The sequence below is a fragment of the Callorhinus ursinus genome, unplaced genomic scaffold (genome assembly GCF_003265705.2).
Source record: "Callorhinus ursinus isolate GAN/ISIS: 27379988/994484 unplaced genomic scaffold, GSC_fseal_2.0 scaffold6, whole genome shotgun sequence".
NCBI lineage: Eukaryota > Metazoa > Chordata > Mammalia > Carnivora > Otariidae > Callorhinus > Callorhinus ursinus.
The window spans coordinates 51,570,509-51,586,551 of NW_027397068.1; the positions used below are offsets into that span (position 1 = coordinate 51,570,509).

The 16,043-nt window shown below is 35.4% G+C and overlaps 1 protein-coding gene across 12 annotated transcripts in view; it reads right to left on the bottom strand.

The window, feature by feature from the left end:
* The window catches only part of AHI1 (Abelson helper integration site 1), a 220,893-nt gene that overhangs the window by 100,168 nt on the left and 104,682 nt on the right, over positions 1-16,043 (bottom strand). For 11 of the 12 annotated variants that reach the window (XR_012378584.1, XR_012378585.1, XR_012378587.1 and 8 more), the window contains one exon: positions 11,915-12,032. Coding sequence is in view for 7 of the 12 variants with exons in the window: in XM_073893965.1 (XP_073750066.1) it covers positions 11,915-12,032 (118 nt within the window). In the remaining 5 variants the exon portion in view is untranslated. Of the gene's footprint in view, positions 1-5,409; positions 6,501-11,914; positions 12,033-16,043 lie in introns of those variants that run through there. The other variant, XM_073893970.1, reaches the window with a different exon arrangement.

The following is a 16,043-nucleotide window of genomic DNA, read 5'->3' on the forward strand; positions in this document are numbered from 1 at the left end:
TCTTCCTTTAATCCTCACCTTTGAGTGAATTGATGACTGACAGTTTGATTTTACCCTGGAGGCACAGCAGTAAATCACAAACATTCACTACTTTCATCATGATGTAAATTATGTTCTGATAAAGAAGCTGAAAGTTTCCACACCTCTCCTACTTTAGAATTATATAATAAAAATCACTTTTGTTATGGAAACGCTTTAATCAGCATGCCTAGAAATTGTATTTTGAAAAAATATATATGTACTGGATGAATTTGGATTTCAACATAAGACATTTACTAAGTCTAATTCTAAGAACATAGTGATTCCTCTTTCTAAAATTTAGTGGGAAGTAAGGTAAATTTAAAATAAAAAGCTCAATGTTAAAATAGCTCTGAATATAGTCATAAAGATACTATTTGTAACTGCTAGGGCGTTTTAAGTCAAGCACAGGTTGGTATTTAAAAACTTTCACTTGCAGTGAACACTTTCCCATCTTCTATTTTCAAATGACAAGTCACTAAGATGAAATAACTTGCTCCAGGTCATAGCGTAACTAACAGAATCTGGATCTAAATTCAGGTGTATATGACTTCTGAGCTAAGTGCAAGCAGAATGTCATGTATTGATTTAAATATGAAGAATAAGAAACTCGAAGACCTCCTATTCAAATTAATATCAATATTGCTTATTTTTTTTAAAGATTATTTTGGGGGGAGAATGTGCGTGTTTTAGGGTACAGGAGGCGGGGCAGAGGAAGATGGAGAGAATCTCAAGCAGACTCCTTGCTGAGTGGGGAGCCTGACACAGGGTTTGATCTCATGACCCTAAGATCATGACCTGAACCAAAATTAGGAGTCGGACACTTAACAGACTGAGCTACCCAGCTGCTCTGCCCCTCACTATTGCTTATTAATAACATTCTACAGTTACGATGATGAAAAACTATGAAATTTTCAATATTATATTTAAGGAAGTTTTAATATTAAAAGCATTATGTGTATTAAAAAAAGAGGTAATCTATTTTTTATATTGTAACGTGATCAGTCTGGTGTCAAATAATGAAGATTTATATAGAAGTAGATTCTGTAAGTCTGAACTGTCCAACAGGATAACCACTGGCAATATATGTGGCTATTTATATTTAAAAACTGAAATGAAATATAATTAAAAACTTAGTTCCCAAGTCACCCTAGCTACATTTTAAAGTATTCAATAGCTACCTGAGGTTAGAGAATACTGTATTGGACTCTGCAGGTCTACAGTTCAGAAAAGAGGTCTGGGCTGAAGATAAAACACTGGCATATAGGTTTTATTTAAAGTCAAGAGATCACCAAGGAAATGGATATATATGTGTATATACCCATTCCATATGAATATATATATATATATACACTCATATATATATATATATACACACACACACACACACACATATATATGAAATAAAAGGGGATCAGACTGCAGTGGAAGAATCTAATAAGACATGGAAGAAAAGAGGAAGAATCAGCAAAAGAGAATGCAGAGTGGTGGCTAATGAGATAAAAGGAAAACCGAGAATGTGGTGTCCCAGAAACCAGTGTATTAAGAAGCCATCGAATGTGTCAAGGGCTGCTGATAAGTAAGATAAACACAAAGAGTTGACCATGGGAATGAGTAATGTGAAAGTCACTGGTGAGCTTGAAAAAAAAACAGGTTAGAGATTTCAACAAATTTATAGAAGATGAAAAGTGATCAGAAACATCTGCCTGAAAACATTATGATGGGCTGCAGTAGATACAGAATCTATCTGGACAATGAAAGTCAAGACCTGTGAACACAGAAACAGCATCTTTGGTAGGGCGCAAAACAAAACAAAACCCAGGAGAAATAACTGAACGTTAGTATGTAAAACACTTAGGCCAAACAGGCTGCAGATCCCACATAAAATGGATGCTGCTGGGCATTAACCATAGGCAAAAAAAGATTAAAAATTAAAAAATAAATCAGTGCAATTGTCCCTAAAAATATTATTGAACACACCACTTGGGAAGAGTGAAGACTTCTATAGTGAATGCTACTGTCCCCTTATTCTCATTCTGGCAATGAGTCTGATAGCCTGACAGGTGGATTCATTTATCTTGCTTGCTTACCCTAAATATAAGCTGCCAGTTAATATGTCTTAGCCATAAATACAAAGTTCTCAAGAGATTTCTGCTAAAGTGAACAAAATAGTGAGATAATAGAGCTATTTACATAACAGAAGAGGGACACTATATTTGTACCCAGTTGTTCATTTTTAAAGAGACAGACACCAAGGATCATCAGATATAGAGGAAAAACCACTGGCATGAAAGAAAAAGATAGGATACATAAACAGATGAAAAAACTGAGCACAGAGGAAAATATCAATTCAGAGAAAAGAACTTAGAGAGACTGAGGAAGATGTAATGACAACCACAAAACTCTGACACTAGGAAAAAGGAACAAACACGCTAAGAAAGAGATCAGAAAGATCAAAAGGACTCTTGGTGAATTAAGATTTAGAATAAAGAAATGAGAAGGCTCTGAGACTAATTAGTTAGAGGAAAGGATAAAGAGTCAAAGATGGGTATACAGTTTCTACCTGAAAAATGGTAATGCTGTCATCGGAAATGAGACAGGAGAGTAAAATACAGAAGCTTCTTTCAGCAAATTAAAGCTCATGCATGACGATGATTACGTTTCTGTCACATATATGACAAAAGTGGTTAGTTTACATACATCTTGCTATACAAGCTTGCAGGTGAATATCTTTTCTGAAATTAGTTTTCATATTTCAGAACCATCTATGCTACAGCAGCTGTTTAACTTTGCCTATGCTCTCAAAAGATTTACTCATGATCTTTTAAGAAAGGATGCTATATGCAAATATCTTCTATAAATCTTCAAAATATAAAAAAAGACAAATTAAGAAGTTGCTAATACATCAACTGGAAAGTTAGAAAAGGTAACCATCAGAATATCTATAAAATGCAAATTCAATGGTCTGGCAGGTAATCTGGCTGCATTAGGACAAAATTATGTAGTTTTCATATTTAATAAATAGTATCTCATTTTAATTTCTTATAGTTAATGGCTTTCAGTTGCCTTCTTTTTACTTTTCAGTGAATATTAATATAATTATTTCACCTTTAAAATTAACCTACTGGGCAAATGCTACAATATACTTCAACGACTAAATTTAATAGGTTCTTAAAGAAAACACACACCCACAGAGAAATGTGACTAAAAAAAAAAAAAGCTTAAGGTTTTCTATTTTTAACAGATGGGGAAAAGGTTGAAAATTGTAAGGCTGGAACCTATACACCATGTAAATATCATGTAAAATAGTTTTTTAGAAAATAATTGGGTAGGAAATAGTGGACAAATTTAAGCTCATTCAAATCAAGAGATTTAAATGAGGAGAAAAGTTTGGATTCCTATTCTCTCTTCAGAGGGTATTAGGAGAAACTTAGTAACTAGACGGGGACATTAATACTAAATGCATATCCATGTAAATGATGAACCACTGAGTACATTAATATTTCTAGAGTTGATAGAATAATTTTTAATTAGGAAATGATAATATAGGATATACTTGAAGTTATCAACACAGAAACACCTTAATAATTCAAGTAATATTTATTATTCAGGAAATATAGGAGCTTCTAGTATAAGTGAGGATAAGTTTTAATCTTTAACAAATGTTTTAAGTTGGATCACTGGAGAATTACTTAGTAAAATACTGATATTGATGGCTAAAATGGCACCTTATATCTTTAATGTACCAAACAAACATCAATTTTAGAGAACCCAATTGCAAGCGACAACAACAACAAAAATCTAACAAATGAAATCTCAGTCTTTGTGGAAGGAGAATATAAAATAGTGATGTGTTAAAGAAAAAAAATCCATGAAATCAAGGTCATTTGCTCAGTGTCCAGAAAAGTCCAAATATGAAAATAGTCCCACACCTCCAGGGCTTTTGTGTTGACTGGTACTGATGGGGAAAGCCAAAGTTTCAAAAGCTAAGTGGGTTCCGGTGGATTAAGTCTGAGATGCTTGTTTGGAAACTTTCGTCTTAAAATTACTTTATTTTAATGTCTTTTTTGGCATGCTTCTGAAAATTCTAGATCCATTATTTGCCTCTGTGATATGTTCTTTTTTCTATACCATCACTTAACACATTTAATTAAATCATGTCTTAAAATAAGATTTCCTCCATTCCTTGACCATAATACAAATTGCACGATTTCAAACTTAAAAAAAAAAATCAAAAGGATTTCCTAGGAAATCTCATGTTGTTTATTCCTACAGTTTCTTATGGATTTCAAAGTATTAAAATATTTTTTCTGATCCTCATAATTCTATGAAGTAGAAAATTCATATGAAGTAGAAAATTCATATGAATTAGAATATAGAGCTAATACACCTGGAGAGATAAAGGCAGTTAGTCAAGGTAACAGCTGGGAAGTGGCACAATTAGGGCTCAGGCCCAGCTCCCCTGTCTTTCTGGACCCCAGGTCCAGTACTTTCTGCACCATAAAGCACACATGCTGAATTCAGAAAAGTGGTTGTTCTGGAAAACAAATTCTTGCTTTTAAAAATTGTATAATAAAAACATTTTTTCTTTTTAGTACCATAAAGCACATTTAAGGACATCTGTCTACAGAAAATCAATTCTGTAAACATCTTTATCTGTGACAGTGAACTGATTCCTTTCACTCATGCCACCACCTGAACTGAAATCTTGGAATTCTGGAAGTTTGAAATCAGAATAAAATGTGCTTTTCAACTAACAGTTTAAATTTCATTAAGTAATACTATCAGAAAACTGCCAATTCTGAAAATATGAGAAAGTTCTTTGAAGCTCATTTTACCTTCCTTAAAATGGAAACCCCCTTTTGCCATCAGCTGTGTTTATTCAGGGTCATTCTAACTCCTAATTTTTGCCAAAATGTTTTCTTTCCCTTCCTTTGAAATACAAGAAGCCATCATGTTTCCAACTTTGATGTAATCTACCTTCTACATTGGGTTATATAATGATATCACAAAATCTCTGGTGAAACTATTACCCAGGATTCATTTTAGATTTCAGTGATATTATTTTCAAAGTTTTACACTTTTCTTTTTCTTTTTTTTAAAGATTTTACTTACTTATTTGAGAGAGAGAGGGTACAAGCAGGGGGGAAGAGCAGAGGGAGAGGGAGAAGTAGACTCCCTGCTGAGCAGGGAGCCCAATGTGGGGCTCGATCCCAGGACTCTGGGATCATGACCTGAGCTGAAGGCAGATGTTGAACCGAATGAGCCACCCAGGCACTCCAAAAATGTATTTTTCTATAAACAATTAAAACCTTAAGAGATACTGAAATCTTGAAAACAATAAAAATAAACTTTAATTGGAAATTGGCTCCTAATTTTAAGAGCTGGTCAAGGGAATGTGTGTACTTGTCAAAGACATGCAAAACTCAATGGAAAAATAGAGTTCTTCAAATATTAAACATGTAGATGCACAGAAGTTAATTTGACATCTCTTAACCAATACTGAAGTCATCTGAATCATTTTATGATTATGTTTAAATCAAATACTTGGTCTATTTAGGATGAGATGAAAAGTTAGATTAAATGGTTGGCTATAAAGTTTAATATATGTTTATATGGGCTAATAGAAAGTGCAAACAAAATATGGAGAAGACAGAAGCTATTATTTTTAAAAACCATGTCACACTCTGTTTTTCCCATCAAACTCCAAGTCCACAATTAAAAAAGATGCTATAAAAATTACATTAACAAAGACACATTAATAAAATGATTCATGTTTTGTATGGCAACTTATCTACTGAATATGAAGTAAATTTAATTTCGAGCCATGCTGTGAAAAGACCTACTAAGTACATAAAAATGAAACATGCTGTCCTTCAAACAGAAACATGAAAAGATGATACAACTACCCCCCTGCCAACAAATATGCACTTCCTGCTAATTTCTGCTCCCCCCATAACAGTAACTAATTCTAATTTCTACTGAATAATCCACATTTTAAAATTTACTTCCATAAAAACTCTTGAGATGTTTCAGTGGGATCTGAGATTCAGACAAATGATCACAGAACAAAATTTCCCTGCAGAGAAACTCTTGATTTGACTGTGGCCTTAAATACCACAATCTCACTGGAACCAAACCTTAAAAAAAAAATCTAATAACTAGCAAACACAGAATTATATTTAAAAGTCAAAAGAAAAATATAAATTCATTAATCCTCAGGAAATACCTTCTTGACACCTCAATTTTAACACCTGCACCTGTTCCACAGAGGTGGTACTATTCAGGTTATTACCCTACAGTAGATCATAGACCTTCAGAGCTGGTAACAAAAGATAACACCCCAGCCAGAGGGACCATGGGGCAGAGTGGGAGGTCACTGGGCCAGGAATGAAGGCGTGGCTCCAGGCACAGCCTCACGGCGGGTCAGTCCACTCCACCTCGTGCACCTGTGCCCTCCTCTAGAAGTAGGCAGTTTGGTTCTGTAGGATGAGAAGGACTGAGTGAGGATATCTTGCTTTATGACACCACCAGCTACATGGACTCTGACAAGCAGCCTCTCTGCCTCTCAGCCTCTCACTTTAACGGGGCTGTGTAGCAAAAGTTTTAAGGTCCTAGAAGCTCTAGAAAGATTCCACTCCATGTGATTTTAATGTTTACTCTACTTCTTAGAAAGCTTTATTGAGGATCCAATGAGAATGTACATGAAAGCACTTTATCATTGTTTTTACAAACACAAATTGCTGTTATTATTTTAGAGATCTTCATTATACTAAAGAAGTATGGACACAGTTTTGAGATGCAGTATTACATGTTCTCTACATGGTGAGGCATTATGAGCTACACCCTACAATTTAACCTAGAATCTTAAAATTATAATTTTTTTTATTCTGCATAGCTTTATTAAAGTATAATTGACAAAACTGTAAAATTTTCTTTCTCATAAAAGTTACTTGGGGAGAGATTTATAGTTTTAACTTTAATAGGATTAGTAGGATTAGTGGACTGATTCCTTTGTAATTAAGAACCCAGAGTAATAGCCTAAAGAATGGTTTTGGGACTAAGTATCTCATAAGAGTTGTATCCAGCTTTTTTCTTCTCTAACCCATTCCTCACTTAGTTACCAGATGTGTTTTTTAAGAACACTTTTATCATATGTCTTCCATACTCATACCTCTGGATAGCTTTAGTTTATCTAGAAAATAAAATATGAATTCCTCAGTAGGACACAATTTGGCCTCAATCTACCTATACAGACTCAGTTCTTCCTAAACACATCCACTCGTCAACCTGACCCCTAGCCAAGTCAAGCTGTCATCAAAGTGTATGTCTGGTTACTTACCAAGTAAGTCCTTGGCTTACTTGGCATGGCTCCTGACCAAACCCCACCCCCACCAACCTGCTGATGAGGCCGCCATGAAGACAGAGACACGATCATGGAAGGTCTTATAAGACAGGGTAAGGACTCTGAGAATCATTTAAATTGTGATAGGAAGACACTGAAGAGTTCTAAGCATGGAAGTAACATGATCTGATTCCTTTTTTAAAGAATCATTTTGGCTGCTATGGGGAGAATAAGCTAAGAAACAAGAGTAGAAGTAGGGAAGTGGTGGGGAAAAACACGACTAAAAAATGGCTGCTACCTGAACAACTGGGTAAATGTGGTTAGAGTGCTGGGATTGGCAAGCCTTGGTGTGTAGGAAGGAAAGTAGAGGTGGAAGAAGGGGTTTGGGGCATGAGTTTTGTTTGCACATATAAAATCTTAGAAAGGTCAGGTGCCTGGGTAGCTCAGGTGGTTGAGCATCCACCTCTGTTTCAGCTCAGGTCATGATCTCATGGATCGTGAAGTGGAGCCCTGCGGGGGGTTCTGCGCTCAGCGGGGGAGGGGGGGTCTGCTTGAGATTCTCTTCCTCTGTCCCTTCCCCAATGTGTGCACACATGTACATATTCTCTCAAATAAATACATAAATCTTTAAAAAAAAATCTCAGAAAGCTCTTGGTTGCTCTATCCCTCTTTATTGCAGAGAGACTCTGTTTATACTGTGATTTTATAATCTATCACATGCTGACAAAATTTGTTCCATGCTTATCACTCTCTCTAGTCAGACTGGCTGCTTGAGGGCGGAGACTATAATATTTAGTCCATATCCCTAAGAGAGGACCTTCAACAAAGCAGCCACTTAAAGTGACTGTAGAATGAAAAAAGGTACTGTTCTAGATACTCTGAGGAATGCAAACCTAGGAAGAAAAAGTTACTTTTCTAGCAGTCTCCATCATCTAGAACTTACCCTGAATCAGGGTTAACAGAAGTTACTGCAGACCATAAACCTGGCTCGGAGTCTAGCCTTCCAGTATAGAAACTCATATATAACATATATCAAATCAACCTGCGCTCTTCAGCCTCCTAACATGAGGGCTAGGGGGCCCATACTGATTAGCTCTATGTCAAATAGCTTTTCTGTTTTTTTTTTTTTTTTTGAAGATTTTACTTATTTGAGAGAGAGAATGCACGAGCGAGAGAGCACAAGCAGGGGGAGGGGCAGAGGGAGAGGGAGAAGCAGGCTGCCCACTGAGCAGGGATCCTGATGCAGGGCTCGATCCCAGGACCCTGGGATCATGACCTGAGTTGAAGGCAGACACTTAACTGACTGAGCCACCCAGGCACCCCTAAATAGCTTTTCTTTTCTTTTTTAAAGATTTTATTTATTTGACAGAGAGAGACACAGCGAGAGAGGGAACACAAGCAAGGGGAGTGGGGGAGGGAGAAGCAGGCTTCCCGCTGAGCAGGGAGCCTGATGCGGGCTCAATCCCAAGACCCTGGGATCATGACCTGAGCTGAAGGCAGAGGCTTAACGACTGAGCCACCCAGGCGCCCCTAAATAGCTTTTCTTTATACTGTACAAAGCCAAACATTTACAGATATGACTTAAATATTTACATAGGTTTTCAAGTAGGATTTTTATTTTTAAACATCCTATCTACATTAGTTTTTGTAGTCTTTTTTTAAAGATATTATTTATTTTAGAGAGAGAGCGAGCATGAGTGCATGCACGTGTTGGGGCAGAAAGGGAGAGGGACAAGCAGACTCAGAGTTGAGCGTGAAGCCCCACGCGGGGCTCCACAGGGTGTCGGGGGGCTCAATCCCACGACCCTGAGATCATAACCTACACAGAAATCAAGAGTTGATGCTTAACCAGCTGAGCCAACCAGGCGCCCCAGTTTTTATAGTCTTATTTTTCAGATTCTAATATATATAGATTCCTATATTTCAGATTCTAATAGATTTCTTGTACAGTCTGGAACACTTAACTGTTTATCCCTTTTTAAAGCTCATTTGAATACTGAATAGAATCACAGATTTTTTTAAAGATTTTATTTATTTATTTGACAGAGAGAGAGAGAGAGAGAGAGAGAGGGACATGGAGAGAGAGAGCGCACATGCAGGGGGAGTGGCAGGCAGAGGGACAGGGAGCAGAGCCCGACATGGGGCTCTATCCCAGGACCCTGGGATTATGACCTGAGCTGAAGGCAGACGCTTACCTGACTGAGCCACCCAGGCGCCCCTAGAATCACAGATTTTTTTTTTTTAAAGATTTATTTATTTTGAGAGAGTGAGAATGAGAGAGAGAGAGAGCACATGAGACGGGGGAGGGCCAGAGGGAAAGCAGGTTCCTCCCTGAGCAGGGAGCCTGATGCGGGACTTGATCCCGGGACTCCAGGATCATGACCTGAGCTGAAGGCAGTCGCTTAACCAACTGAGCCACCCAGGCGCCTGAATCACAGAATTTTTAAGACAGAAACTCACTAAATCCAGAGCCCTTGTTTATCTGTCGGGATAAGAAAACTGAGGCCTGAAAAAAATTTCTCAAGATTCTACAGTCATTTAGAAATGGAACCAGGTGTAGAAACTACTTCACCTGTTTCCTACTGCATAATTCTTTTCCACAAAGATAAACTTCTTAATGAATAAAATGGATTAATTTGGCCATTTTGCAATGGACTACATATTCTGCTTTTATAATTTTTCTATACAGTGATATCTCAACAACTTTTATAGGAAGGCTATGCCTTAAAATGAGGTCAAGCATATTAATAACTAAAACAGTCAAGTGAGGGCTTAATGGTAATGCTTTCTGAGATAAGTGCACACACACAGAAACATGTATGATAGAAATGCTACACTCAAGAGCTATATGGCCATGGAAAGCTGAAGGTAGATGGACCAAAGCCTATGTATAATGGTGAAGTTTGTAAGACTTGCCATTATCATATCTGGCTTTCCCTTTATTCTTTATCTGTCTCAGTGGTAATCCCTCTTCCCATTTCAAAAGGCTTCCTATATATCCTTATTTTTCCCTTTACGGAATAGGAAACAATTTTGTATCTATTATCTTCACCTTGTTTTCTGACAAACTTAAGACACTACTTGAATGAATTTTAATCAATATATTAACTCAACCAGACATTTACATTCTATGCTTTTGATCCTGAAGTGTGGAATCACGGATTTGTTCCAGAAGAATTTTAGACCTCAACAGGAAGATGACAGGAATCAAGTGGTGGAGACTGGTTCTTTCCCTCCTAGTCATTAAAATGACATGATCTGAAGGCCAACCAAGTATCTAGGTAGGGTGTATAAGAGTCTAAAGGGGTGGCACATATTGTGCCCTCTACTGTTTATAAGAATGACCAAAGCCGTTGTTCCAACTTCTGACACACATCTGAAACACTAGAAATTTAAAATTTCTAAGGTTTGGGATAACTTCATTATTTTAGTGAGTTGCAATTAGAATTGAAAGTATGTTCAAAGCTAGCATACAGACACTCATCACGTTTGTAAGTATGTTATATTCATATGGTACTTTATGCTTACAAAGTGTTTTCTTATGTGCTATGTGACTTGAACTTCAACAATATCTAATGTAAACGTCATTTCCACTTTCAAATGAAGATTTAAGGTTCTCAGATAATAAGGGTAATAAAAGGCACAGCCAGGACTGAATATAAGAATTCTTAATCACAGTATGCTCTCTCTGTAATGTGTACCTTATACAGCAATATTAAAATACAATAATATTAAAATAGCTTGTATATGTAAACTCCAAACATTTTTAAAGTAGAAAAGTAATATGGTCCCCAAATTTCTAAATAAATTATGTTGATCTTTTGAAGCTCAAATTTAGTATAATCTCTTTGACAAAGATAATTGTTTTGTTCTCTGCTGTCTCATCTTTCTAAAAGAATTCGATAGAAAAAATACTGTGAAAACATACAGCTAAATGAACAGAGTCATCTTTAATTACCCAAAATATACGTTTCTCACTTTGATGCTTTTTCTTTGACGTCCTTTGAAAATCTTATTCAAATAAATTTAAAACATTAGCCTAAAAATTTGCAACTGTACAGTTCGTTTCAACTCAGGGATTCATGTAGATTTTTGTAACTAGCTTCTTTGCATATTTCATTAATTTGCCAACTTTGAAGAAACACGGTATCACTGGCAGGTTGTATCCTGTTTCTTCCCAAATGCATTTTACCTTAGCTTTTCTTGAAATGAGTTATAAAATGGCATTATCCATCAACTAGGGTTCCTTTATCCAAGGGAAACTGAATCAGATTTAATATTACACAGATTTAAAACTCACATGTTTTGCTACTTTAAAATTATTTTCTGTTCAATAAAATAGAGCTTGAGAGTATCGTTACCAAATTCAAATTTGCTTTTGAAATAACTTTAGTGATTATAAAGAAAAAAGATGCTAGAACATCATTCAAATGTGAAAACTGATCATTACAAAGCTATGAGCTGTATTCCTAAAGTGAAATAAATGACATTCATTAAAAAAAAAATCATCTGAACATTTAAAAGAATACTCAAAATAAGAAAGGGGCTCACCGGTCTGAGTGAAACCAAACTGATGTAGAATCTGATGAGCGGTCGGCATGTCTGACTGTTTTAACTTAGACTGCTGTGAGGAGGCTGATGTTGAAGTAAACGAGAGATTTTTGTTGACCTGTAACAGGAAAGGCAAATCAGAACCAAAGTGTAATTTCCTGGGTTACTGATGCAAAAACTGGATGAGAAATATTTGCTTACAATGCAAACCAGGCCACATGGTAGGTCAAAACAAATGGTAAGGATTTATGTGCTTAGTTTTAAAAGTTTACGAAACAGAATAGTTTTTATCAAGGAAGGAGTACAGTGGTAATGAAAGCATCACTATAGGAAAGCACATCTGCCTTACCAAAACAAATCTGCTTTTCATAGAATTGACATTATTAACTTAAAATAGAGTGTTCTTACAAGTTATGCAAAGACGTGAAAATTAAAAGTGACCCCACCCCCGACTTTCAATGAAGAAAGTTAAAATGTTTCACAGCCACATTTCTTTAGCATTTTGTGAACTAGCAGGTCCTTCCTTTTCAGAGAATGCAAAGAAAACACCCATAATATCTATGTTTACATACATCATGGTGACCCAGGTAACAGAGCTGTAACATCACCTGCCAAGTGGAATAGCTCCCATTGCATAAAAACCCTTATTCTTAAGACACTGTTTAAAAACAGTACTGATATAATGATCAAGCAAAATTTCTGGAAGTAAATACGATGCTCTATTAACACAAAAAGCTTACTATGACTGTCTGAATACAATACTGTCTTCCAAAAATGATACCTGTAACAAGTATAAGAACAGGTCACAAAAATGTTTTAAATGTGTATTAGTAAATTTATCTTGTAACTTAGAATTAATTTTGGCAATGATCTAGTCTCTTGTTTAATTATTAAATTATTCATTATATATTTATTTTTTGAAGTATCTTCATTTTCAGAAATCATGATAAAATGTGATCTAATTCTGAAAAATTTGGAAGTCTGAATTTCTAATTTATTGCCAAATGTAATCTGTGACTTGCCAACTGTTAAAGGATAGTTTATGGCATATAAATACTAATATATGAAAATGGCTGCCTTCTCTCTTTGTAAAGGATAATCGAAACCACTCAGAGGACTACCACTGTATTAGCATTTAAAGATTCCCTTTTGGTGCTCTAAATAGTAGTGGACTGTGGTTATTACATGTCCTTTATCTGACTCATCATTTACATAATGTTTATAAATGCTTCTCTTCCTTCAAACAGTGACAGTAAATGGTGTATCTTAGATTAAGCTTTTTTCTCTTGAAGCAAAGGGCTTTTTCATACTTGGTGAAAAAGTCCATTCATTAAGACCATATGACAATATAGTCCTAAAGTTGGTAAACTGTTGTGATATTTTATAAAAAACAAAAGTATTTTTCAAAGTAGTTAGATGGGATCAAATACCACACCAGTGCTAAAAAATTATCTAGCTTTAAAAATTCTATCAGAATCCATTATTAAACACTGACCAAAATTAATGGTGACTATTTATATTAATACAATACCTAAAGTAACAACGAAATCATCTTATATCTTTGAGCTTTATTTCCATCTTTAAGTGCAGATAATAAAAATTAAAAAAAGTAGGTACGCTTCGATGGGAATGCGTTGGAGGAACAATAAAGATGACTGGTATTATAAAGTGCCATTCGCATATGCGAATACACAAAGCACTAAATAACATATTGAATAAAAAATAGATTTAAGTAGATTATGTTGGCAAAGGGAAGCCATAGGCTACTACATAAATAAAGTTCTATAGAAATATTAGTTACTATTATTAAGATCACTAGAAGTCAGAGTAATTAGGAACATGTAATTTAATATGATGATGCAGTAAATATTTCAGAGTCCTATGCTTTTAAATGGAAGTACTATATACAATGATATATTTATCCCTTAACAATCTAATCCACTTCTCTTTTTAGAATCATTTTCAGTTTTACTTCTGTGTTCTTAAAAATTTTTATCCTACATGTCAAACAGTGCATTCTGAAATCGGGTGCAAAAGAACAGGTGTATGCGGGGGACAGGACACACACACGCACAATAGGCTTTTCAGTCTTCCTCCTCAGATGTTTACTGTGCTAAAAAAAAAAGAACACCAGGAAAGCTAGAAGAGGACACTTAAAGGTCTCTGTTCAAACAGAGAGACTTTACAGTTTTTTCCTAAGCATTTTTAAAATTCTGCTCTTTCTTGACACATTTCTGGAGAGACTATCTAATATCTATGAAGTGGTAAGCAACAACATACAGATTTCAAAGGTCTTGGACAGTTGTTAATTATTACAGTGATATGAAATTAGCACTCAAAGTATTTTCAGAGCTAGCCTATACATATACACTACTTTACTTAGAGGAAGAAAAATAATAACCATTAAATAGAGTGAAGCAATATCTATTTTTGAAATACATGCTGTGGAAAATTGCTTAACAATTTTACAACAACAGAGAGGTTGGCTAAGACAGTCTACCCTACACGAATCTGCCTTCTTTTCACAACACACTCTTCTGCTTTCTTCATGCAAAAACCACAGTCGGCCAAAGTCAGTTTAATACCTCCAAACTGGGGAAAATGAAAAGCATACAAATTTAATGAAATTTATAACAGAAAAAAGGAAAAGTATCACCTGAACTTCGTGTCACATTAATCACAAAAATGTTTTTGCCTACTCTTTCGGAGCAGAAGCAGCTTTGTACAAAATACGCAAATTCTAATTCCCTAAGAGAAGGTTAATTTTCATATTAAAAAAGTCACTGTCGTGATCTAAAACTGAGTGCACAACACTGAACAAGCTAACGATTAGTTTCTTTAGTGGTTAGCTAAACTATGAAACCTTTGGGAGATATATAACATTCATTTTCATATACATTTGCAAGCCTAATCATTTTCACTGATTTTAGATTATATGCTACATTCACCTGAAGTAGAATTGTTTTTAAAATTTCAAGCCGTGAAGACACCTTAAATTGGTTTTAAATTATGACCTGAAAAATGATAATACTGTCTATATACTTATGTTTGTAAATTTGTCTCCCTCCCTCCTCCAGAAGGCTATTTTTTTTCCATTAAAATGGAACAACAATGCAGATAATACTTCAATTTGAAGATGGTTCTGGTTGCAAAAAACCCCCCAATGACCAGGAAACGTTCTGTTGCAAATCAAATGTCTGTTATAAAAACTAGAATCCCAATAATTAAAGAACAAGTGAAACAGAAAACTTGAGCCAGAGAGTCAAGGCAACTGAAGCCAGGTATCAACATTCTCGTACCATAAATTTAAAGCAGCTTAAGTTCCTGTGATTTCTAGGTAAGTAAAACCTAACAAATGAGTAGCCCTATGGTGTCACGAAGAGAAATTCAAACATGAGCTCTACGTCTCTATATATTTTCCTTATAAATTACCACAGTGACGTGAGGGATTAGGAAGAAACACAGTTCCTATTGGAAGAGAAATTTCTACAGTGGGGTGAGGTGCCAGAAAATCTCCCCCAAGTCAGTTCATCACTGCTACATGAACTAAAACCAGAATTCCAATTTGAATCAGTTATAACGAAGTTTTATTTTGCAGCACTTAATCCAGACTTTTTGAGCCTCTGATATATATACCAAGACTGGTAGTGCAAAGATGATTAACAGGATTCCCTGTGCAAAGCTTAAAATTAAGATTTGGTGCTGGTTCAAACCACCTATCCAACAACATGACTTAGTCAAAGTCAATTTAACCTCAATATATTTTGGTTTTCTCCAAATCTTTGCCTCTTTTCTTAATGTATTTCCTTACTACTCAGAGAAAATTTGGTCTTCAACCCTCTGCAATCTTCATTTTCAAACCTATGAAAGAATATACTTCTTGCATCCACCCTCAACCTCTTTTCTTCTAGTGTCCTTCTGTTCAAGATTAATCCCTCCATCTGTTCCCTTGGGGATACTTAAAGTTCTTCCAAATTCTACTTCCAAATGCTCTACTGGCTGTTTCCCTATAGTATATAAGCAGAGCTCTTTCTACTTCAGTATAAAAACAAATAGCAAACAATAAAAAATTCTCACGATTCCATAATTTCCTTAAGCTTCACTGAAAGCTAAACTCCTTGAAAAACAG